Genomic DNA, 27189 nt, shown 5'->3' with positions numbered 1-27189 from the left:
CTGCGAACATCCATGAGTAACACCGTCATACACTCTCCCACATGTGAGAACACAATACAGGTTCGTACCATCCACTAGCAAGACCACATAACGCCATCTCAGGTAACGAAAAACATTCTTGTACAATCGACAGGCAAGAACTGCAATGCGAAACTCGAGTGCCTTGGATTAATCATTTAGTGTTTGTAATAATAACCATAATATCCAAACGTTTAAACTACTCCTGCGCATGCTTGGCTGGTTAGTCGACAGGTTTTCCGTCTTCGTGACTCCTCCCGTGTCCCGGTAATGTCTCACCGACGAAGGTCAGTGTTCTGGCAACACGAGGGTGTGACCTACATCCCCCTCAGTGGGATAGAACTGTCTGTAAGGGTGATCGTTTGATTATATTAGTTTTGAAGACGGCTCCAGGACCTCAAAGTGCCTTATCCTAACTTCAGCAGTTGAAACATGTCCATAAGCTGAAAGTTGGGGGCACATCTAGATTCGGTTCGTGTAAGGGTAATTTTGAAGTCCGTCTAATACCTTATAAAAAATTGTGTAGTATGACACTATCCCTAGACCCTTGGACCGGCGTTATCACGCCTTCTCTTTTTTGAAAAGCCACAGAGGGATCTTGTGCTACTAGAAGTCTGCCTAGACTAAGGATGGCACCACCAAACTTTGGTTGAATACTGCTCTTTGATTGGTGCTGTCAATTACTGTATTTATCGTTCAGTAAACCTAAGGAGGCAATATATATACAGTGTATTAAAGGTATTGACATCTTTAATTGGCATTTCCACTACAACTACCATAGTTGTGGGAGTATCACCAGGTATGGATTTGTAGTCGGAGAGATACGGCAGTCTTAAAATTTTTCGACTGTTGGACGAGACCTACATATAAGATACTAAAGTCATACTTAGTGACGAAATAATACAATCTAATAACATCTTAAAGTAATAACATAACAACACATTCATTAACAAATAACTTTTATTGAGATATGTTGGCTCCTGCTGAACTTCTTATCCCCACAAGCATCACTACACCAAGACAGACTAGATAACACTTCCTCATCCAATTACACAGTTTCAGACATTTTCTTTCAGATAGGTTTATAATGAAATGGAATATAAGCATTTAAATGTAACAAATGTGAAACAAAATCAATATTGAAGCCATTCTTTATCTAAAAGGACACTTATTATGGTAAGTTATGTAAAGTAATAGTGTGGAGCAAAAAATAATGTATTTATGAAACACTATGCCCTGATTGCAACAAAACTTTGAAGAGGGATGTTAAAATTGTGCTGTGTAAAGAAACCGAGATCAGCAAATGATGGGATTAGAAGCTATGTAAAGCCAAATACTAGTAATCACAACTTGCCATAAATGTAGTGTTAACTCGCTCAAGGACTGAAACTCCATTTAAGAATTGAAAGTCTTCTACATCACCTCTGAGGCAAACCACCATGTAGATCTTACACACATGCAAAAAATGTGGTTTTATGCAAAACTGCAAATTGTTCAATATGTGCACCTGTTGCAGAGTTAATGAACAAAAAGAAGAAACAATTCAATTTCGAATTTCAAGGGGCATAACTCTGTAAAACAAGAGCCGTCAGAGACTGGACATGCTCCCTGATTGGGCCAAAATTTAAGTATGAAAAATTACAAAGGACAATAAGAGAGTTATACTTCTAGTGCACTGCACTTCTCCTTGTTGAGATCTATCTACCCACGAAGTTTCATGTTGATACCTCTTATAGTTTTAGTGTAATAAGCTTCCTGTTGATTCCCGAGACTCCAGACAAAATTTAAGTATGAAAAATAACAGAGCAATAACTCAGAAATGATGCATAAGAGAGTGATAGTTCTCATTCACTGCACTTCTCCTTGTTGAGATATATCTACCTATGAAGTTTCATGTTAATACCTTCTATAGTTTTTGTGTTCAGCTCTGGACAAAATTATGACAGACAGACAAAGCGGTGACTATGTGTTCTCCCTTCCGGAAACATAATAATGAAGCCTACCTAAAGTACAATAGTTAAGGCCAATGTAGAAGTTTTTCAAATGAAGGTCAAATGTCATGGTCAAGGTCAAATGGTGAATAATTTTGGTCCCACTGGATAGGCCTTTTCACAACCAACACAACTGCCATATATAACAGCAACACCTCTTCTGATGCAATAGTTATGGCAAATGCCAACATTTTCCAAAAATTGGTCAAAGGTCAGTCAAGTTCACATGGTCAGATATTTTGGTACCACTTGAAAACTCCTGTCTTAAAGAACATATCTGCAAAATATGAAAGCTCCACCTTTTACTGTGCAATAGTTATGGTTCAAAACTTTCAAATGTAAGTCAAAGGTCACTTTCAGAGTCACATGGTCAGAAATTTTGGTCTTATCACAAGGAAATCACATGCCAAATATGAAAGTCCTGCCTCTTAATGTGCAATAGTTATGGACAAGGTTAAGGTTCACAACAGATAAACTAAACCAATATGCCCCCCACTTATCTTTCAAGCGCAGGGGGCATAAAACTGCTAGAAAGGTGATCACAATACAATGAAATGTGAGGACCTGAACTATATTAGCACGAGCAGGGGTCCACAAAAATGTGTATTTGAATCATATGAGTATCTTCTCAAAAGGGTAATTTAAATTGATCCTAAAAGGATACTATTTCCCAAATACAATGTTTGTTTATTCTTTCTTTTAGCTAGTAATGAAAAACTAAAATAATCAATCACAGGCTAGCTGATTCCCTGTGACCAATAAAATTGTTGCACTGCCATATATAGTCATAATTAAATACCAAAATGGGCACAGCTTACAGAAAAATAGCCTAACAACACAAGCACAAGTGAAGATAAACCAAACATGATCTCGCAGACAAAACATGAATGAAAACTGAAATTTGTTGCAAAAAGAAAGGCTAATTTCAATAATTCAACAGATCAAAAGGTGATATGGACCAAAGAAGATGCAGTATTTAGTGGGGTAGGACACAATCATTCTACCCTGGAAAGGTATATTACACTTTGTACAAGTGTGAAAATTCCTTGTTCCCTTGCTTTGGGATGGGGGTTGAGGGTTGGGATCTATCACATCATGTTAATGGTGCTAAGCACTGGGACAAAAAAAAAAAATACAAGCCTGGTGTTTGCAAACTACACCATTCCCTATCCAGTTGAGATCCACCATTTTACCTCCAATGTTGAAAGAAAAAAAAACAAAGAACCTATCATTCTAGCATATTACATCTCAAGAGAATTAGCACTGTATCATTCCATACCCATGAAATATATGGCATTTCAAATAGACCCTGCCAGAAGCAACTAAGGTAAGGCTTCCAGTTCAATTTAAGGTGAAAGAAGCAAGTTTCCAGCTTTTTTTTGGTGACTTAACATCAATTTCCAAAGCAGAAGTCATTTTGTCACTTAATTTGTATGTTACACGACAAAATTTCTTAATTGTAGGTAATCAAATAGATATCACAGAAGTTTTAAAGGGGGCGAGATTCTACAGCAGAAATGTCCTTGTCATACTAATTATTATGCTAGAAATCCAAAAACACAAAACATATCTTATCCCTCTACACAGATAGACACAGATAAAGAGACTATAAATTAGAAAGAATTGTATATTTTGATTGCAAGGTCAATCGTTTCTAGCATCATTTCTGAGGTTGTGCTAATTATCCCTTAGTGCTATTGTGTGTAACATATTTCTATCAAATACATGTAATGGTGGTAAAGCTTTGAAAGAAAGTATGTAAAATAAAATTGCCTGTGCACAATTCTTTGCCAGCGAATAACTTCTCTAGTTATTGAGCAATTAACAGTTTCTCAATTATATTTCACACAAAATCTTTGCAGCATTGAGCTGACTTTATTAAAATGTCTGGTCTTTTGAGGATGAATATGTATTACATGCATCGGCAGACCCATCAACATATTTGTCTAAATCAAATTCATAGTTTGATCAGAACTCGGACATATAATATCACAACATAACATCTACTTTGATTGCTTGATGCAACACATCTGTGTAAAAAAATCCTCACACAATCTCCATTACAATTAGTAATCCTGCACTAAAGCTTAACCAATGTCATAAGTTAACAAGAGGCCCACTGGCCTTAACGGTCATCTGACTTTAAAGGCCTATATATGAAAGGGGCAAAAAGGCTTAAAATAAATCGTGTAATTACTCTACAGCTTACATCTTCATTTTCTGCAATCTTGAAATTATATTCTTTATAAATGCACTAAACAATTGCCATTTCTCCAAACATATTGCTTGTTGAAAAAGCAAGCTACAGGCCCAATATCAAGACCCTTGGCCTTTTGGTTATTGAAAAGAAGTTGCCTCAGCATTTTAACGCATTTGATCCCTGTGACCTTGAAAGTTGGTCCAATATCAGCACCCTGGGCCTTTTAGTTATTGAGAAGTAGTAATTTAAGCATTTCAATGCATTTGATCCCTGTGACCTTTCAAGCAGATCAAGGTCATTCCTATTAACTAGAGGTCAAGCAACTTTGAATCCTCAATCTCCATGACGATTTAGACTAAATTTGGTAGAAATCGATTTAAGCATTAAGAAAATAGCATTTTGAAGCAGAACATTGACTAGCTTCCCCATTTAGAGCTACGTCCTCCCCCAGGCCCCCAGGTCCATAGGGGTCACATCAACTTTCTGAACATAAGAAATAATTGCCTACCCTAACTGATGAATCAGGCCACAGCTTGTTGAAATCCAACCAGGCAGAAAGGAGGAGTAGGGTTTTAAATCTAATTTGAGCATCTCCCCCTTTGGGGTCCCCTTAATCTGCCCCTAGAGGTCGAATCAAAATTCTGATTTTAAGAAATGATAAACTTCACCTTATGATGCATAAGACCAAATCTGGTTGAAATCCATCAAGGTACGAAAAAGGAATACGGTTTTAAAGAAAAGTTTATGCACAATGACTAACAAAGCATGATGCCTATAGGTCATCTTGACGCTTCAGTTCAGATGACCTAACAATGCAAATGTCATATACTTTGGCACTAGTATAATTCATACAGCATCCATAAGTTATTTGGACACTCTCAAATGTACCGAATATATACCCTTAAACACACAAATTCACACATTGTTCAATCAACATTCAAATCTTTGAAATACTCATCCATGAGCTTGATGAATTTTTTCTTACCCTTGTGTTTGAGAGAGACAAAGTTTGTGACAGCTGTGCGAAATAGCATAGCACCATTGTCTACAAACTGTATACATGTTTGTCTTGCTATCGTCATTTCCCCCAGAACACGGTGATAACAAGTGTGATTGCAGTGCCTAAGTTCATAGTCAAACTGCCTTTGGAAGCAATCAATAAGCTTTGTTCCAAGCTTCTCCTTAGCTTTTGGGAGCATGTGCTCAGTCTTCTCCAAAGATCTTAGGAATGTGACAAGCACTTCAGCATCTCCCTTCAAGCTGCCTGACAAGTGTGTCATGAAATTCTGAAATTGTTTTCCAGAAGCTGCATCTTGACTGTCTTTCTCTGCAAGTTTCTCAAAAAAATACTTGAGGTAGTTGAGAGTTCCTGCATCAAGGTAAGAGAATTTCGTTGGGTAGTCTTTGTTGAGCACCTGGAGGCGACTAAATGCAAGTCTAATTAAATTGAACACATCTTTTTGAAAGATATTTCCAGCTTTGATTTTTGAGGTAGGAGTTTCCTCAACTTGTCTCTTGGCAATGAGGAGGAGTGCTTTGGGGGTGTAATTTTCAGAGTTTGCAGAAATCTTTTTCAGGGCCTGTTGGTAGCCTTTATCGGTGATTTTGAAAAAGTGCATCAAGTCACAACACTCTTCATCATGACGAAATTTTGATTCAAAGTACTTATGAAGCATGTTTGTCATCTCTGTCGGCAGCATGGCTTCCTTCTTTATTGCATCCTTCATCACCTCAATGATACCTTTGAGTTGAGAGGAGTTATAGAACTTGCACAGCTTTAGCCACACAGGTAGGATGAGCTTGGGAAACTCCATATCCAGTTGTCTGCCAAGTTTGGTGAGGGTGTCCCAAGTACTTGGTGAATAGGTGAAGAAGTTGTTCCAAGATCCACATATACTGTAATGGACACCTTGTAGAACTACCTTAACCAGTAGCACCATGTGTTCCTTCTCCACAAGAGTAGACTGAAAGCCCCGAATCACACTGTAGGCAGCCATCAAGTAGTCACAGTCATCAACCTGCCCTAAATGCTTCAGAATCTGAAAGTAGGATGCACCAGTATGTTATCTCAGTGAACAAAAACCACCAACTGACACTTCAGTCTAAAACAAAGACTGATCATCAGATCAGTTATCTTAATAAATTAGACATGTTTCCTTTATATTTCCAAAGGTATAAAAAATGGTGAAAGATGAACCAGAATTATGTGTAATTGCGCTTCAATATCTTTTTCAAACACCAAAATATCAAATGTTTAACTTATCAACAATATGGCACTTGATGGCATCACCACAGATAGTGCCTTCTTCCACTCATTTCTGAAAGGACTTATTTAACACATTTTCAAAAGAAAATTGAACAGTTGGAAAGGGCATTTCATGATGTAAACTATATATTTTAGTCATATATCCCAATTGGGAATTGGGCCCACATTAGACCCCAAAAAGATCCCCTCAAAAATCCCCTAGATGTGTTACGTTTAAATATTAATGCATTGCAAAATATGAAATGAAAACTTTGTAAATTCTTCAATCTTCAATATTCCATAAAATATTACATTTTCCTCCCCAAAATATCACTTTAAAAGAGGAGAGAGAGGAAAACTTGTCTGATTTCTTCCTCAGTAATCTTTTCAAAATGACTATAAACTAAATGTGAAGTGAAAAGAACAAGCTATAAGCTTTAGAGACTAGTTTTTTCTCAGAAAGCTTGAGTACACCAAACAAGAGATCCCAGAGTGATCTTGGCACCCATCATTGTTTGATATTCAGTTGCTCTTCAAAAGTTGGATCTTTTTCCTGCTTTTCTCTTTTTTCCTCTTAACTGCTCTTGTTATAAGAATTTGAAATTTCCTATCAGGAAACAGCTGTAATAATCTTCCACTGTCATGTAAAGAATGGTCATCAATCAGTATTTTGCTTTTCTGGCAACCTCAAAATGCAAAGAGCAGAGCTATGGACATTCTTTGTCAAATCCAAGATGGCCATCTGTCAGCCATTTTGTTTTTCTGATAAGTCCCATAATTAAAAGGGATAAAATAAGGGACCTAGGGGTCCCTATATATGAAATCTGAAAAAAGATCAATCATATACCTATAGACAAAGCCAAAACAAATGGGATAGTGCACGGCTAGGGATCAAGAGGAATCTTTTGATGAAATTTGAAAAAGAGCCGCCCAGCCAGTACTTCTCCAGAAACAAACTATTATGTTAAAATTCAAGATGACTGCCTGTTGGCCATGTTGATTCTTGGATCAGTCTGGAAGTGGGGTAAAGCAGAGCTAGGGAGCAAGAGGAACCTATAAAGCTTTCTTCAGAAATATCAATAAAAAGAATTTAATGGATAGATGCAAGGAAATTTGAAAAGCCTGACATCTGATGATAGTGGGCTGAAAATAAAATTCATAAAATTTATTTGTTCGGTGCAAGTGTACAATGGATCTTTATTTTTTGATTGGAATAGCATGCGTTCTTCAAGAGACACTTAATGTAAAACTTCAATTTATTCTTACGAATGTGCATTGGTTCTCCAATCCAAAAGTTCAAAGGAAATAACTTGTGTTTTGCATCTCTTTGTGGGATGTGAAAACTAAAGCAACTTCGTAAAAAAGATGGCAAAGGAAAAGTAAGGGTATACATGAGGTAGCTACATGGCTTGGCCAAAATGGTCGGGAGTCCTTAATGAAGCCATTCATTAGTAAGCATTTTGTTGGTTTTAGGCTGCCTCGTGGAATGTTCGTAAGTTCTATGACTGATTGATCTGATTTGTATCTTACCCTTGTTAGTATCGAGTTGTGCTTTGCTGATGAGTTTGCTGTACAGAAGTTAAACACACAAGTGATAAGACTTGTCCACTTCTTCACAAGATTGTCCTTGTTGTTGTAGTTCTCAGATCTATATCCTGCAATATGATCAAATGTACAAGCCACATTATAAATTATGATTTTGGTGAAAACAACATATTGTAAGGGAAATAAATAAACATCTATTATAACTAAACTATCTGATACTTCAGTATACAATAATCCTGAAGTTCCCTTCACAGACAAGAAATCACTGAGAGATCTTGTGCCCACCATTGTATAACCATTATCTTTCATTTCTCTTATTTGGCCACAGTTATACTATAATTATATCGACAGCTAATTGAAGCTTTTCTTAACATCAATGTCCAAAATACAGCACTAAGAAGGACAGATCCCATATGATTCAAAGAAATTTCTTATTACCATAGCTACTGTCTGGAATGGTTAGAAGTGCGAGTGGATGCAAGGAATGACAGATTGTATCTGTACATAGTTTAATCATCTGTTTTGTCTTTTTTCCAACACAAAGCAACATGCTTATGAGGGAAACAGGCACATTGTCTCCATACATCTGTAGTCCTCTCTCAAATAAAGCCGACATGTACATATCTGTCACATTTCCTTCACTCTCTAGCCATATAGGAGCAACTTTTGTGAAAGTTTCCTCTATTTTGTTCTCCAAGAACAATAGCCATCTGTAGTCTTTTGTTGTTATCTCAAGTTTTGGAGCTACACTTCGGAATCTGCCTAACTCAACAGCACGCAGAATTGCATCCAGTAATATCGGTGTTTCTTCACTGTCTAAATGACGTTCATCCAGTGTCTTGCTCACAGTGTAGCTCACATACAGCAGGCAGTAGGATATTTGAGCCTATAATTAATAAGCCTAAATTGGTTAATTATTTCCTAACATTACAAAATCAAAAATTATCTTTAAAATTTTACCTGATACCTTAGGGACTGAATCTAAGGTATTTAGTAAGGGCTGTTCCAGAATTAAATGTGTATGTGTGTACATGTCTACAATTTGCCAAATCCAATATCCCGTAAATTTGTTACTTCAAGCAACCCCCACCAAATTTTGTTTTCCATGTTAACATGACACTCACAAAATTTCATTCTACTGCACTTTTTCACAGCCAAATACATGTTGCATCCCTGAGCAAAAATATAGCCAGTTTTCCCCCCCAAAATTGATATAATAATGTCAGTATATTTTACAAAACCATGCGAAAAAGATAGCTTACTATTTCCTATTTCTGCATGCATAAACACACCAATACAGACGATTCAAAAACCACACAATTTATCTCCCTTGAATCTTCAGATCGGGTATAAAACATGTATTTGAATTTTTTGGGGTTCCCCTTGAACCAGTCATCCATATAATTCAGTTTGTAATGGCACCAATCAAACATAGAATACATTTTAGTGTTGTTCCAACCACCCACTAAAAACAACTCAACTGCCGTCCGATGCCCCAATACATTTAATTCTGGAACCGCCTTCCAAGAAAGAAGTATGTAGAAAGGACTTTTTGAGAAGCCTGTATTAATTCGGACACTTTTCCTACCATTTCTGAGATGTAACTATCTCGCACACAAGTTGATTATGTATTGGTGGTAAAGACCAAACAACAGCAATACTTGAGAGAAATATCAAGAATCAATGTATCTTTGGGGACAGCTCCTTTTAGTGAAATAGTTTAGACATACACCAAAATCAGTGTTAATTCTATTTTACTAACAGTTATTGTATACTGTAAATATAAAATACAAATTTTGACAACAGTTTTTGTATTCTGTATATAAACAAGAGATCCCAGAGGGATCCTGGCACCCACCATTTGAGGATCTGTTTTCAGTTCTTGAAGATTTGTTTATTTTTTTTTGTGTGTTACAGGTGTTGTAAATGTTCATGAACTGGTCTTCATTGAATGTGCTCAATGATGGCACAAGATATTTTTATTAAGCACCTATTAGCAAATATCATTTGAAAAAGATCCCAAAGTATTATTAGATAGCAGTCAGTTACAGGTGGATAATGGACAATATGCTTGTGCTGTATTACTGTAGACATCCAAGATGGCAGCCTGTGGGCCACCTTGATTTCAAATCAGTCCAAAAAAGGTACAATGCACAACTAGGGACCAAGGGAAACCAATATCTATGAAATATCAGAAGGATCCATCCAGTACTTCCTCAGATATAGCAGTAACAAGATTTTACTCTCAAAATCCAAGATGGCTGCCTGTCAGCCATCTTGATTTCGGATCAGTCCAAAAAGATATAATGCAGAACTTGGAACCCAAGGGAACCTGCATATGAAATTTGAGAAAGATCCATCCAGTACTTTCCAACAAATAGCAGTAACAAACTTTTACATTCAAAATCCAAGATGGCCACCTGTCTGCCATCTTGAATTCGAATCAGTCCAAAAAAGGTACAATGCACAACTAGGGACCAAGGGGAACCTGCATATGAAATTTGAGAAAGATCCATCAAGTACTTTCCAAGAAATAGCAATAACAAACTTTTACATCCAAAATCCAAGATGGCCACCTGTCGGCCATCTTGAATTCGAATCAGTCCAAAAAAGGTACAATGCACAACTAGGGACCAAGGGGAAACTGCATATGAAATTTGAGAAAGATCCATCCAGTACTTTTCCAGAAATAGCGGTAACAAACGTTTACTTCCAAAATCCAAGATGGCCACCTGTCGGCCATCTTGAATGCGAATCAGTTCAAAAAAGGTACAATGCAAAGGTTAATGTTTGTTAAAGAAGACTAACACTACCTTTGTAAGTCCTTCTATCTGATCACATAACTCGTGCTGAGTAAGGCTAGACACTGAAGCCTTATGAGGTACAGTAGATTTCTTGGCCTTCCCTTTTCTAGTGGATTGTTTTCTTCGCTTTGCCCTGGTCGGTCCTTCTTCACTTGGCCCATCTACAACCCTCAAAAACACTTGAATTTTTAAAATATTTCCCAAAAATCAAACCAATTAACAAATCTCTCAAATAGGGCCAAAAAACAGTATGTTTGTCCCCAGTTTCCCTGCTGATCCTGACTTTGGGTAACTCTCAAGGAATTACTATTAAATGTCATGATAACTTTCCTATATAAACATCATACCCATATACATATTGAGGTAATAGATACACCTCTTTTTAATCATTTTCTATAGGAGAAAGATACTAAAAACCAATGTTAAAACATCAATAGCTTTCATGTCTTTATGATGTTCAAACAATTCTGTAATTTGGTGTATTAGGAATCAACTTGAAGAAAATAAAAATTCTTAAAATAACATGAAGTTCATAGGTAATAATTGCTACAAATGATACTGTCATCATAAACATATAAAGCTAATTATCTGTTACAAAAATATGGCTTTATTAGTGTGCACAGGTACAGAAACCTACCATCAGGTTGTACACCAGCGCCTGTGTCAGTTGTAGACACTTTTGTCCCCAGAATTGAAAGCTGAGAATAAGACAGATATGCTTTACTAGAAAAATAATAAATTCTTGTTAAAGATACACAATATATGTTTCACAGATAAAAACATTTCATATTTCCAGGACTCTGTTTAAGCAGTTATGGAATATAAGGTTTGTGGTGCTATGCACTAATGGCAGCTTGGTACATAATTTTTAAACACTAAACACTTCAAGCGAGTTTAAGTCCAACAAAGCAAATCTTGTATTTATATCAACTAACAAGAACATCATGTTAATTCAATAAATCAGACTCGTGAATTTGTTCACATGTAACTAAAATTAAAAGCAGCTGGCCCTCCTCGTGTTTTCAAAGTTAACATCTGTCACATAGATGTAACAAATTAACAGAAATAGATGGAAGAGAGAGAACAGTACTTTTTACCTCATACTTACTTCTAGAGAGAGTGCAAGAAGTTTTTTCAGTATCATAATCCCTAATTGAAACAATCCAATCTCATCAGCATTACAGGCAGAGGTTCCTCATAACTGCTGTTAAAGTTTGCAGTTTTCTTCCAGACAATGTGGGTTCCAAACACATGAAACAATCCAATCTCATCAGCATTACAGGCAGAGGTTCCTCATAACTGCTGTTAAAGTAAATTGAACATGTGTCATGGCTAAGTTATCTTTATCATATTTTAATGTGTTAATGACTGTAAAAAAAGGCATAAATTTTCAAGTTCAACAAGTCAATATTGTGTCTACACATAATAATGTCAGAGTCTAAGGCATACTTAATATACAAAGAGGTTGACAAAAGTCAATATATAGAGATATTAGTAACAACACATTGCTATATTATTTTCAGTATCGCAATATATGGTACCACATTCTTCTACAACTGTTTGAGGTAATTAACCTCAGAACTTTAAAATTTTCCAGTTTCCAAAATTAGGTATTTTTTAGTACATCACTGCATTTAATTTAGCTAGTACTTTCTGTGTATACGTTTGTTCAACAAAAAATTATATAGATATACTGAAGTGAAATGCAATACTCCAAGCATGGCCCAATATCTTGGACTTTTGCTTGTTGAAAGAAGTCGTTTGTATATTTCAACATATTTGACCCCTGTGACCTTATGAAAGTGGGTTGAGGTCCCTTTCCTCCCAGCATGCTACAGACCCAATATCGGCACTCATAGACTTTTGCTTATTGAGATGAAGTCCTTTGTATATTTTAACATATTTGACCCCTGTGACCTTGAAAGTGGGCCAAGGTCATTCATTTGAACTGAACATTGCAATATATTGCAGTATGAAAACTGCTTGCAATAACCAACCTTACCTACATGTAACAGCAGTCAAGTTATAATGCAGTTTTATTTGTACAGCAGTATGTGTACATATATCTATACTAGATGCTAAGTGGCAGGTTGGACTTTCACAACAGTTCAGCACTTTGACAACACAACTGATTTGATGTTTGTGTAGTAGCAGGAGGCAAGCATGAAAAATAGTTTTAGATGAGAATATAATCCTCGTCTGTCATTGAAGCCAAATGTTTGCAAGTAATACATTTTTTAAATTTCTGCAGCAGAGTAGATTTTGTCATGACTGAGGTAATACCCGTTTGGTGTAGAAGCGACAGAGGCAATGCATGCTGGGGAAGAACATTCGCAGCAGAGCAGATCCTGTATTGACTGATTTAATACCTGTTGGGGGAAAATATCTGCAGCAGAGCAGATCCTGTAGTGACTGAGGTAATACCTGTTGGGGGAAAATATCTGACACATCAGATCCTTTAGTAACTGAAAAAATAACTGTTTGGGTAGAGCAGATCAGATTCTGTAGGGAGTGAAGTAATACCTGTTGGGGAGGAATATCCACAGTAGAGTAGATCATGAGGGAACTGAATTAATACCTGTGAGTGGTAGAAGATCTGACACAGGGACAGCAGAGTAGGTACTGTAGGGACTAAGATATTACCTGTTGGTGATAGAACATCTGCAGCAAAGCACATCCTGTAGTGACTGAGGTGGGTTGGTGATCAGACTAGCACAGACTGTCTGATAGAATGGAAAACCTCTAAATGCTTCTCCCATCACACCGTCTTTATCATCCTCCCAGGGCAGTTTGATAGACCCTATCTCTGCCCATAAACTAGGTTTGGTGAACTCTATGTTTGGAGTTAATCGTCTCGCTCTTCTGTTTAAAAAAAAAACAACACACATTCAGATGACCAATTCCCTTGCTATGGCTGATGTAAATGTAAGTGAAGTAACATCTCATTTGGAACTCTTACAATACTTTTAACTAGTCTAACATCACAGAAGAAAACCACTCAGATGACCGTTAACACCAAACTGTTAATACTAAAATGAATGAGACAATCTGAATACATATGAGGCTTACTCATTTAGCATGATGGCTTTAGAGAGAATCTGCTGCTTCAATTCATCAGGACAGGACACGATGAAGCAGCTGAAGAGTCGTTCACAGTCATACAATATCCTTTTCAACATGTTGCTTGGAGATCGCTGGCTGTGGATAACTGAAGAGAGAAGACTTTATATGTTGGAAGTAAACAATGCAATCAGGATGGTCTATTCCCAGTCAAAGTAAATAGTACAGCTCCCAGAATATAACAATACAATATATATACTCTCTTCCCCTATCAGAGGCTTCATTGTTAGGAAATCATCATGAAATCTATGAAGTAAAGACTTTACAAGTCACTTCTGTTGAGCAAGATATACCTCCATATTTTCATATTAAGAACTATTACATTTTCACATTAATTTCAAAAGATAAAGTAAATCTACCACAGGCATTGACAATGATGTCAACACAATGATAATTTGAAGACAATCAGATAGACAAACATCTCCTTAAATATTCCTGATATTACAAACTCTAGTAGGTTGGTGATAACAGGCATATACAAGGATGGATGATGGACCATGAATGAAAAGCATTTTGAACTACACATATCAAATAGTGATTGGCCTTTTCTCTTTTTAATCAGTTTCTAAAAATATCTTATTGGAAAATAGGTGTACACGAGTAGCTAAATACCATTTAGAACACTTTCAGCAATAGTGACCAGCACTTCCCCTGCAGCACCAGATTCTTCTTTCTCAATAAGTTCCATTACCCGTTGAAAATATTGGTCAAAGAATGTGGATTTCATCTTTTCAACAATATTACATGAATCAGGATAACTCCGATATCTGTAAACAGAAGAGATCAGAGGTCAACATTGTGACATGTTTAAACAAGAGGCCCAAGGGGCCTGCATCGCTCGCCTGGCTAATTTAGCTATTCAGCCATTTAATGAAGAATTTCAAATATGACAAACAATTTCTGATATGATATCCTATCGGTTCACACACTTGTGGTCGAACAGAGTTCAGATTCACTATTCATTAAAATTGCTTCAGACCAAACTTGGGACAATATCCTTGTATAGAAGATGGACTTAGAAGAAACTTACATTTCCAAATTGGGCCCAACCCTCCTGCCCTAGGGGGCTGGGATGTACAGTTTATACAGAAATTGGTCCACTTTACCCATGAATACTTCATACCAAATCTAGGCAATTTCTAATCATTCATAATGGAGAAGAAGGTTTGCAATTTGGTACAGCACTCATGTTTTAAAATTAGTCTAATTAGAGAACATAGGAGTATAAGGCCAATATACTTATATTAAAGGACTAATAGACTTGGACAGCCACATGATCTGGGTCAGTCATTTTCATTCATAAGGATGAGGTATTTCAGTCAGTTGCAGCCCTCCTAGTGCTCAGGTCAAAGTTTGACTAGCATGTTACTTCAAGATAAACAACAGTAGTGAAGCTATCAACTGTCACCTTAAAAATTGCAGAAAATAAAATGATTGTAGAAAGATGCAAGTGTTCAAGCTAGTAAAGCACACTTACTTATGAATTTACACATGATTTTGCACAAAGGGCAATGTTTATCCATTAACAGTTTGTTTACAAATATTACCCAAGCCTCAGGTCATCCATTAAGTTCTTCTTGAGTAAATCTAAGGAGAGGCTCCATGTTAACTTGTCATCTTTACTGACCCCAAATGTTGGATCTGGGGCTCCTTGTACACAGTTCATGTTCGATGTTGCATCTCTCAGAGCATCTGTCAGAAAAAAGTATAATTATAGTCTGTAGTTATTTTGGGAATTTGGTTTGCAGTTTCTTAATTGGAAGTATAATGTCAAGGGGCCTTTATAGCTCATCAAGCATTCTGTGTTTATTTCAAAATCAGTCAGTTAATTCCAGTAAACATACAGGAGTAATTCATTGAGTTCCATCAGAATTAACATTTTCCATGTCAATTTCAAAACAGTTTTGTTTGAAAGTTAACCTCTTGATGAAGAACCAACCTTTGAAACAGTACCAAGTACTTATGAACTTGATATCTTCATTCATATTTGTAAGCAATATTCAGTAGATATTTGGATATGCATCCATAGACTGACCAATTATAATGCAATATCAGAATTGGCAACATGTACAATTTCATTTTCTCTTTGACTGGTGCCTGTTGAATTTTGCTACAGTATCATGTTTTACATCCCTTTCTAAGAGATTGCAGTGGTAAAAGATCCCATAAGGTTTGACTGATTAAACCAGGTGAATTCGTTGTAGCTGGTATTACACATGAAAATGTTTACAATGACTTAGAACGACATAATTATCACAAAGAAGATATAATTTTATCTAAAATGAGGCCTATGGGTCTAAACAATGATATGACAAAAAGACCCCTTTATCAGTGTAGTATTCATACTCAGCAGTATTATAGTGGTACAAAGAACAATAGGTACTCCATTGCCAACTTGAATCAATCTGAAAAACTACAACACTTGGTGAAGACCACCATATCATGATCGTTCCTCCCAGCACATCTGAACTTAATGCAGCTGGTGGAACTGTAGAAGATTTTTGAAATGTTATTTCCTACTTGGTGGTCAGAGTGAAAATATTGGGTTTAGCACCATCTCAGAAATTTGTGATTTCCATATTTGCAGCCATAGTGAACATATTGGACTTTGCACTGCCTGCTAACTACAACATTTGTCGATGTGAAGAGTGACCACACCTGTCATCTCATGATGTAGTCAAACACTGCAAATATCACTCTCAATATTTACACACACGTGATCTCATGATGTTTCCAAACACTGCCAATATCACTATCAAACAATTCCAATTAAGAGTGAAATAAGACCAGAAGGGCTCCAACTATCATTACAGTTATTATTGTTTTTATTTAAAACATCACATGCACCAACAACTTGCCTATTCATACTGACTGAACGTTACTGATTGTCATGTAACTTAATGGAAACTCCTCAAAGTGATCTAAAGTGTCCATACCAATATGTTGAAACACTCTTCCGAGGATGCCTGCTGGGTCCTCATTTATAGCATACTGTAGTAGCTTCTGCAGCTGGTCTCGTGTAAGAGTAGACAGCGTCTCTGTTACAGGTGCATGCACAGAAATCTGTTAAGACAGAGATAACCACAAATGTCAACCTTTTTTGTCTATAACATATACAAGAGGACAACTTTTCATGGGACATGAATATTTGGCCAGTTTAGGGAGGGTTTGATTTGTAGAAGTGAATCAGGCTTAACAGTCTTGACTCTGATATAACTGAACCATATCCATTCTGTACATTGCATTAACCATTCTGTAACTTTAAGCATTTACACTGCACATGTCCAACTGAATACAGAGAAAGTTTCCAACAGTATTACTGCACATTGCCCCTCAAATCTGGGATGTAACATAATGTTATATACAGCCTGATATAGTCCCTGTCTGACGGTAGGCTTGTGTAGCAGTATACAGTTTCTCGGTGTGGCCATGGGTGATATTTTTGTCCATTAGATTACCCCATTATAAAGGTTTTAATTCAAATTTTAAAAAATAAATCCTTGTTAAAATTGTTCTTGTTGTGTTGAAGTTGACAATGTGGGGTTTATTTTTTCAACTTAATATTCCAGCTTTGTGTTGGAGATTACTATTTGGGAAGTCCCGAATCTGTGTATATGTGGGGAAGGTTTCTGCAAAATTTCATTGAAATTGAATCTGGGATTTTGGTTTTTGATTATTGTATAAATACTTAAAATGCTTTTATTTATCTATTATTTATTTATTTCTGTCAAGTCATGCTGTGTATGTATCCCATAAACAACTGATGAAAATAGTGTCAATCTTCAATGAACAATGTCTCCATCAGATAAGTTAAATATTTTGTTTGGTGCTGTATAAAGGGTTAAAGGTCCAAAAACCATTGTCAGATAATACCATTATCATACTTGTATGATCTACATCACTATGAAAAATATAACCACACAATGTGTAGTCAATATATCAACTTGTAAAGTAACATTCCTACAATATTTTACACTGGGGAAGAAAAGGGCTTATCATATAGAGCAGTAAAAACAGGCCTAACTGATAATCACAATCAACAGCACAGTGTAAACAGGAGTTTTCTGTCACCTCAGCCATTTGACTATTTGAAATACCGTTATACACACCATATCTGAATATCGAATTCTGTGGAGAATGACAGCAATGATATGTGGACACCATATCGCTTGTGGACATATAGCACATTTTGAAGAGGTAATCTGTTGTTTTTCAAATGTCACAGATACTTTGGAAACCTGCTTGTTGATGATAGCCGATACCATAAACCCTACAAAACATGAAGAAATCATTATCATTTTCAGATAACATGTATTTTAACAGAATAAAATTGTCAATTAATAAAATACAGCTGTTCAGTAGCAAGTTCCTACTGTAAGGCCAAACAAAATTAATTCTTAATTTCTCAGGCCATTTTTTTTCTAAAAATCATTGAGGGTGGCAGTTTTTTTTTTTTTTATTTTTATTTGTTTAGGAAACAATAAGGCTGGTATGCATTTTATTTTCGAAAATGATAGGGATATCAAGGTCTCCCTCAAGCAAAATTGTCAAAATTAATCTTGTTTTGCCAACCATTGCCGACATGTTTTATTTTTTTTTTATTGCTGTGGAAAGTCCCATGCGATGTCTAACTTCCCCTGCTGAATGGCTAAGAACAGCTCAGAAACAGTACAAGACTCACTGAATCCAGAGACAATGATCCATGGGAGTATAATCTTTGCCCCTACACTTATTTGTACTGATAGCACCACCATTTTGGCATGGGCGGAAATGTTGTTTGGAAACTAAATTTCAAAACAGCATGTTCCGCTGACAGTATATGCTGGAGAAATCCAGCTTATCTAGGTAATGCCGATTTTGTATGCGGCGGTTTTCTTTTTCATTTTATCACATTTTCCAATAAAAACGGCTGATGTGGCACTGACATTAAGATGTGGCGGTGCCTGAAAAACTAAGAATTAATTTTATTTGGCCTTAAGAAGCCTGACTTTATTCACTAGAACCAGATTTATATCTATCAATCAATCAGTTAAACAAAGAATATGTTAAACTTTTTATGCATTAATTTACTACAACTATTTACTAACCAACTTGTCTGATGTCCTGAATTCTTTCTTCTTCATAAAAACTTTCTCCTCTCCTCCATTCTTCTTCTGATTTTAGACTTAACCTTGCATATATTTTTACCTTTTTCTCATCCTGAGGGAAAGCCCAGAATGAAACCTGCAATCAATAGCACATCAACTTGAAATATGCACAAATAAAGGTGAGAAACTTTGAAAGCCTCTGCTGACAAGAGAGAAGTAATGAGCTGGTGTTATTGGCTTTTTATGAGGCTTACTAAAAACTTCTAAATGTATCAGATATTATCTGACAAGGCTGACAATCAAATCTAACTACTAATTAAACTTCAGTTCATATCCAGCACTAACAAACTGAGCACAAAATGATATTTTTAAGTTCAAGGATAATAATTCTGGAAAAAGAAAGTAAACTAGGACCAAATTGTTTGGCTAGTTGTCAATGTTGCTTTTCAATCTGAAATTCAATGACTGAAGGATGGTTTTAACATTTAATCTAATCAGTTATGTAACTTGAAGACAACACAGATTGAAAATTTGGCACTGAATCAATGTAAAGAATATATGTATTAACAATTTAATATCCAAAGCATGTCAAAATAATTACATACTGCAGACTTGTGTTTCCAATTTCATTATGGTAATAAGGGCATTTTAAAAAATCTGTAAGGTACATTTTTTTATCAGAAGTGGTGTACTAATTTATCAGTTTCATCAAAGATTGTATGTTATTTGTTTTCAACCATTGATTGATCATGAATAATTATGATTTATTTTCAGAAGAAATATATTTTTAGGATTAAAACCCTGTAGGCTTATCCCTTATAAGTATCACAAGAGTGGGATCATGTATCTTCTTTTCTGTGTAATAATCTGACTAATGATGCTGTTTGGATGAAACGAAACGAGAACACTGTAAAGTGAAATGCTGTCACAGTATGTGTAAAGGGAGATAACACAATGTAACAATGTATTTTTAATGACACAAGCAACCCAGTACTGACACTACAAGTATTTTTACTACATTAATCAATAACTAAGCATTTTATAGAAACCTTGTGATAGCCAGTTGAGTATAAGAGGTTCCTGGTATCCAAGAAGAATTGGAAAGAAAATGAATCATGATTTCAGAAAATTCAGGACAATATTACAGGAAAATGTCACTAAATAGTCAGTGATTGTAATTCACAATCAACTGCACAGAAATAGCAAAGAGTTCTAAGTTTCCTGATTATATATTTAACAGTGATCCTCATTTTGGTGAGATTATTTTGTATCATTGTATGAAACTCTGATGTTTCAGTCAAGATTGGCAATTTTATTGACTGAAAAATAAGAATACCATTGCTTAAGTTATTTAAAGCAATTAAAACTGGTCTGTAAGCCAGTAAAACCACATTTTAATAAAGCTAATATTATAAAACATTTAGTGCCTTCCTTACCTTTTTTAACAAAGCTTCATCAAGAGGAGGGTTATGAGTCTCAATACTCTCACAGGAATAGTGTTGAGCTGTCACTTTGGCAGCCAAATCCATCAATTTCAGGACTTCTTTCGGTTTTTCCTTCTGAAAGTTAGGCAATTTTGAATGTCGCACATCTGGTCTGGATGGATGCAAATATGGGTGATCATCGAAAAAACTATTTAGGGAGTCCATTGAATCTGCATAGGAGCCAGAGTCAGAATCTGAAAATTAGCAAAGATTATACATTTTAGCAACAGCAAATTAGTTAATTTGTTTTAATTCACAGGACACCATACTGACCAATACAATTGATGCAACATAATTTTACTGATCCAAGGAAATGGGTGAAACGAAATGCATCTTTTTTGTGTTGTATATAAAATATACTAGTGGAATCTGTTTGTGGCTGAGCCCTTGACATTGCTTTGTCACATTACATAATTATATTATTGAATTTCATCCAAACAAATGTGGTATAAATCATGTGCCTTCATGAAATTTACAGATATCAACAAATGCTATCTTTTTCTGTACACAAGTGATGGCTAATGGAAGTGGTTAAGTTATTGGTTCATTGCACACGACTTTTCTTCACACTTCGCAGGTAGTTTCTGCTTTGATAAAGATTGATTTATGCCTGTGTGTTGCTTATAATAGCTGTACATCACAACTTCTTTGCTGCAATTGGTGGTATGAAGGGACATTTTAATAATGAAATGATAATTCAAGTTTTCAAACATGTATAGTCAGAAGAATAAATTTTAATCTGACACTTTTTCCTTGTGAATATCGCAAATTCCTTAAAATTAAATATGCCGCTTGATTTTGAAATATGTTATGAGGTATATATGTTATTTGGCACTCTACTTTGTAGGGGGGGGGGTTTCCTCAATAATTTCAGAAGTCAAACAGGACTTTTGGAATGGAATTTGAGAACATTGAAATTAGCATCAGCATGTTATATGTTGCATAAACAATATATGTGTAACAGGCTGGGAACATCCTTTGATTTGTGTAGCTCCACCGGAACTCCAAAGCATGCAAAGAGGATAAAAATCCTCTGAACTCAGGACACATTGGTAAGTCCTAAAGTGGTTCTTAATATAATCGAAAAAAAAAAAACACCATGATTTTCATTCACAGGTTGGAATATTTATAAAAGCCCATATTTGCAAACAAACATTTCAGAAATATGTTGTCTGCTTCTTATACAAAGTGATACACCAAACCACTTAGCAATCTTTCTGCTTATATATTAACAATGAAACCTTCCGTCAGAAAAACACATCAAGGTATTCACTTACCTGTACATCATTTTATTGTGGTTTGATCACACTGAGCTGTGCATGATTTATTGAATTGTAAATAAATAAGACAATGCATATTTCAGTGATTGTGAATATAATATTTCTTGCTGTTACTTTTAAACCACATTTCATGACTTACCTGTACACCAATGTGTCAGGATTCAGAGGATTTTTATCCTGTTATGTGAGGATGCACATGTAAATGTGTTGAAGTTTCAGTGCATCCTTACAACTCAAAGGATGTTACTTACCTGATGCAACTTCTGCTAGTATTTAAATAAAATGCTCAGAAGTTGTACTAACAAAGTTTTTCATGCAAGCATCAGCAATTTAGTTAACCACTGTGCGTTTCATATCCTTGTATATATATACACGCAAAGTTTACTGTGATACAGTCCTGTTTCATTACTGGTTGTGTAAATTAGTGAAACGAGACTATAATGTTTAAGATCAATCTGGTTCAAGCTATTGCAAACCTACTGCACCCAGTCCTAGTCTAACGCCATGTTGTTTTGTTTACCAATTCTCTCGTCGTAAGGGACGTCCGACTGGGACATAAACCACCACGAGAGCATCATACAGCTTTGAGAAAGTTGCATCAAGTTTGTGATGAATTAAACCAACTGCTATGTTTGATGCATTTTGATGACACCTTGGCAGTATACAGTATGTCCTGTGAATGTACAGGCCATCACGTGCGGTCACGAAGCGAACGTGCTTTTCGAAACTAGCGAGAGCGTCTCAAAGACTCGACCGTGAAATAAATCAGCTTGGAGAAATTGTAAATGATATGTGAGGTCTGATATGCATGTGTGTCAATCTCAATCACTCTCAATACCATCATCAAACAGATTCCGATGTCCACGGGCCCAGATCCGTATTATCCCGTCCAGGGCATCCATTTTTTGTTGAAGGTCACGTGATATTTTCGTGTTTCGCGCCATCTAGTTGACGTTTTCCGCGAACATCGAAAACGGTTGAGAGCAGGCCAAGTTTGCATTCTGATCTCCCAGAGTTACTGCCCTTCGTTTTCACTCTGTCAGCTTGACAGCCGATGAGAGGCGAGAATGGCGAAGTTGTGTTTCATAAACGCCTTTTTGTATATTTATTTTTTAATCAATCTAATTAAGATTTTATGTTCAATTGAACTCATAGTCAATCATTAATTAGATCTATTATGATTTGTAGGACATATTTCACCATTCATATTATATTTTGTTTTTTAGCATTTTATTTTCTCCATATTATATTTTTCACATAGGTGTTCTCGACGATGACTAATGAATTAAAAAAAAAACATCGTGATGTAAATATTTTGGATTTCAGTTTTGTGTTCTTTGTTTCACTCACTACATTTGTATCCCATAACTGACTCATTTGTATTGAGTAAAACCAATATCACAATATCATTGCCACATTTGTATTCAGAAATTCAATGTCTAATATATTTAGATACATGATATAACGTTTGAAATAAAGCATATTCGAACATTCAAATTCTTGATGTCAACAAATTAATAAAACCCCTACTTTACATTCATGGAAATTAAATACGACTGATTTTTTATATCTATTTTTTTCTCCGCATGAAAAAACGGATATCAAGAATCACAGAAAATAAGTGAAAAAATAGTAAAACGATAAACCGTTTTATTTCGATATCAGAAAATAGTCCATAGAGTAAAACAGCACCTCGTTTTCTACGTAAGTTAAGGATACAAGCATTATACGTCCCTTGTACAAGAACAATACAGCTTTAGCTCTTCAGATCTGCCCCTACGACAAAATTATCACTAACAGCAAAAAATCACAGATGTCGAGGTATCATTGAAAACATCATAAGCCCCATACAAAAAAAAACACAGATAAAAAGACATTTATTGTGTGAGAGCTAATACAGCTTAATTAAAAATAAAAAGTGTCCCGGCCACTAACGGTCATCTGACAATCCTGCGACGGATGAATGGACATACTACAGAAATTGCATAGGGTGGTCTAACGAATCTGACGAATTCAAATTTTTAACAGTTCTTGAAAGTATTAGAAATGTGTAGTTTTTTTTTCATGAAAGCAGTCTAATTTAATACCCTACCCTAGGTTGCCATTCCACGATGGCTGCAAGAAATTCCCTACCCTAGTAGTTTTAGGTATACCTTTTCAGCAGTGTTCACACCTCTGATATACCCTCTCAACACGGTACTAATGTAATTAGCACGTGATTAGCTCTACTTTACCTTAGTGTGGTCAGTATTTTACACTTGTGTGGTGTGAACTCCCTCCGTAAGACTTAGTAAACAGGTACATCTATGGAACTGAAAGAGTCTTCTTCACATCAACTACGGCATGAATGAAACCCCGACATTATTCACAAGAATGACAAGGAAGTGAGAATGACAACTGACACGTGTAAGAAGTGAGTTCCTTTGTTTTTGATGATTATCCATGATTGAGTTAAGAGAGTATGAATATGAGCGGTACCAAAAGTAGAAAACCGGTATGCTACGACTGACAGCGCAGAAATGGTAGACTTCGAAACAGTACAACAGCATGAGATAGGAAACATAAAACTTACATTTTTCATATCCCACAATCCAACTGATTGGTTAGACAGTGTCTCTACATCCATGCATGGGTGTCATCAGGCTAATTTCTTGGTGGCCACGTTTTTTCCGTTTCATTTCCTTTGATAATTTTGAGGAAAAGTATAACGCACTTTAGACATGTCATGACAAGGGAACGGGTGCGATCAAATGGTATGGAAAATAAAATGAAAACGGTGAACTTTCATCGAAAAAGAAAGAAAGTCCCCCCCCCTTCCCCCGAGTCAAAAATCTAATTAAACATTGTTGAAACTTAGGGGATTGACAAATGTAACTATATAGGTAACAGCTGTTCCATCGATAGATTTCAAGTAAAAAAATATGATCGATCTATCCCCCATGTTACTGTGTAATAAATGTAATAAATGTATAATAATGATACAAAATAAAATTTTGAAATTTATCAAGCTCTACGATGTATCAGATACGTTAGTGTAAACTGTGCTATGCAGTTTGTCGGTTTTTAAATGTATTTATGTTGGCCGTGGGTGTTGATTTAGCTGCTTGCTTTGTACACATCACCAAGACAACCTGGACTATAAGACCTGCAACTCGACCAAATACTTTGGTAGTTGACATAAATATATTTGTGGACATATTTTTGTATCTTTATATTACGTTATGAGCCGAGTTAGATAATTAAACACTGATGTTTATTGATGTAATGAATGTACTTTCTAAACTTTGAGTTTTCCATAAAAGCCATACTTGTTATTTTGACTTTCTCATAAAATTTACATGATATTAATTTCAAACTCAGACTGAATCAATGTTTGGATGTTCTTTACATCCTATTTTATGTAAATATGTACACACATATATTGTTTATATTTGTTGCCTCGAGTTCTGTTTTCTGCTTGTCTCCTCTGTATAACTGTTGCTGCATTGTACAATCTAGCCCCAAAATTTCAAATTTTGCATGTCGCTTAAAACACATCCATATGCGATTCTTGTTTGACAATGGGTATTAATATACGTGTCACAGGATGCTTCCTTGTGGTATACCACTGATTACAGGGTATGTTTTTGATGATTCACCGTATACCATAACACATTGACGTCTATTACTCTGTCCATTTTATGACTTTCTGACTTATTCCATATCCTGCCATTTTTTCAGCAGCCGTTTGTGTGGAACTTTATTGAACGCCTTCGTAAAATTCATGTATATGACATAAAATACGCCTAGAATCATTATATATGGCTGGAAAGTTCCTTTGATGAAGTCCGACAAAGTTGCGGAAAAAAGTAACCTTGACCCATATTTAATGTCACAGAGGTCAAATGTCTTAAAACCTTTAAACGACTTCTTTCAAAACATCGGAAGGCTTAGAATCATTATATTTGGCTGAAAGGTTCCATTGAAAAAGCCCAACAAAGTTTGCGAATAGAAATGACCTTGACCCATATTCAAGGTCACAGAGGCCAAATGTTATAAAAACTTAAAGCGACTTCTTCCAAAATACCAGGAAGTCTAGAATAATTATATTTGGCTGGAAGGTTCCTTTGATTAAGCCCAACAAAGTTTGCGAAAAAATAACCTTGACCCATATTCAATGTCACAGAGGTCAAATGTGTTATAAACCTTTAAACGACTTCTCCCCAAATACCGGGAGGCCTAGAATCATTATATTAGACAACTCTCTTATGATGTCCTACAAAGTTTGCTAAAAGAAATTAACTTTACCAATCTTCAAGGTCACAGAGGTCAAATGTGTTAAAACGTTTAAACAATCTCTTCTGAAATAGTATCATTATATGTGGCCAGTATGTTCCTTTTATGAAGCCAAAGAAAGTTTGCAAAAAGAAATGACCTTGACCCATAGTCAAGGTCACAGGGGTCAAATGTGTTAAACGTGGAACATATGCACATATATAGTACTGTTGGTCATAAAGATCCATGTTAGCGATGCAGGCCGTCTGGACCTCTTGTTTAGATGAAGTTCGATAAATATTGAATTAATGTAAATCTAGTAAAATCTTGGAATTCCAAAACAATCACTTTAATGTGTACATACGCCACGTTTTCTTCAGGGTACTGAATTTTACATGAATTAGCCGCGTGATTCCCCGCGAAGTTGTTAGGGTAAACAAACAAGGCGGACGCTACTTTCGTTTTTGAGAACGAAGATTGCGAAGAAATAGATATGGCTCTAGGAACGTCGTGGTTCATTTACATTTGGCTGTTACCGATCTTGACATATGCTATGAAAAATCTCAAAGTGTAGGGTGTTCCGTTACTGAAATTACATTGCTGACATGGCTGTTTCATCGACATTACAACGGACACATAATTGTGTGCAGGACGCGAGATTCGCTTGAAGCTACAGTAGACTTGATGGCTGAAAGGGTGTCAAAAGTACCCTCATTCTGAACACACTTTGTATTGGTATGCATTTAATTGCAGCATTCACAGCAAAACAAAATTAACCATACAGAATATCGGACAAACTTGCCATATGTGAATACGGTCAACCAATAGATGGATATAAGCATATTATACACGATATACATAAAGTTGCATGTTCACTACATAATTACAAATGATTTATAGTCTTTGTAAATTGTCAGACGTCTACTCTGATTGTTTGTGTTGTTCTAGTGTAGTGAGATCCACATAGGTGGCTATGCAGTGCATTATTTGATTCTTTATTATTGAAAGGACAGAAACTCGATTGGCATATATCAACTTAATATCATGCACAAATGACTTTTGGCTGTTTGTTTTATTGTGAAAATAAAACCACTCTTAATAGTTAAACAGATTAGGAAACCTAAAGGAAATTTTAAAAATTTAATGACATCAAAATGCTAC

The 27189-nt window shown here is 35.7% G+C and overlaps 1 protein-coding gene across 1 annotated transcript; it reads right to left on the bottom strand.

Moving 5' to 3' along the window:
* Nucleotides 1–960: 960 nt before the first annotated feature.
* Nucleotides 961–22676, bottom strand: LOC132552442 (uncharacterized). Its single transcript, XM_060216609.1, has 16 exons — nucleotides 22613–22676; nucleotides 20447–20688; nucleotides 19011–19146; nucleotides 18033–18193; nucleotides 16860–16986; nucleotides 15471–15615; nucleotides 14536–14690; nucleotides 13873–14011; nucleotides 13447–13665; nucleotides 11990–12105; nucleotides 11912–11952; nucleotides 11441–11501; nucleotides 10813–10964; nucleotides 8438–8885; nucleotides 7985–8109; nucleotides 961–6248 (listed from the first exon to the last, which is right to left on the bottom strand). Exons 1-16 carry the CDS (start codon nucleotides 22674–22676, stop codon nucleotides 5136–5138), a joined length of 3444 nt encoding a protein of 1147 aa, XP_060072592.1. The 3' UTR covers nucleotides 961–5135.
* Between the last annotated feature and the right edge of the window lie 4513 nt (nucleotides 22677–27189).

This window comes from Ylistrum balloti, unplaced genomic scaffold (genome assembly GCF_031769215.1).
Source record: "Ylistrum balloti isolate Yb309-2 unplaced genomic scaffold, AGI_CSIRO_Ybal_v1 Utg370248, whole genome shotgun sequence".
Taxonomy (NCBI): Eukaryota; Metazoa; Mollusca; class Bivalvia; order Pectinida; family Pectinidae; genus Ylistrum; species Ylistrum balloti.
The sequence above is the reverse complement of the archived record's forward strand: the minus strand, read 5'-3'. Positions and strand labels throughout refer to the sequence as shown.

Coding starts and splice junctions, on each gene's coding strand:
- LOC132552442 (XM_060216609.1), bottom strand. CDS start 22,676: ATGGATGCCCTGGACGGGATAATACGGATCTGGGCCCGTGGACATCGG. Junction 13,666..13,872: donor AAAGCCATCATGCTAAATGA/GTAAGCCTCATA, acceptor TTTTTTAAACAG/AAGAGCGAGACGATTAACTC. Junction 11,502..11,911: donor TTCTTGCACTCTCTCTAGAA/GTAAGTATGAGG, acceptor TCTTATTCTCAG/CTTTCAATTCTGGGGACAAA.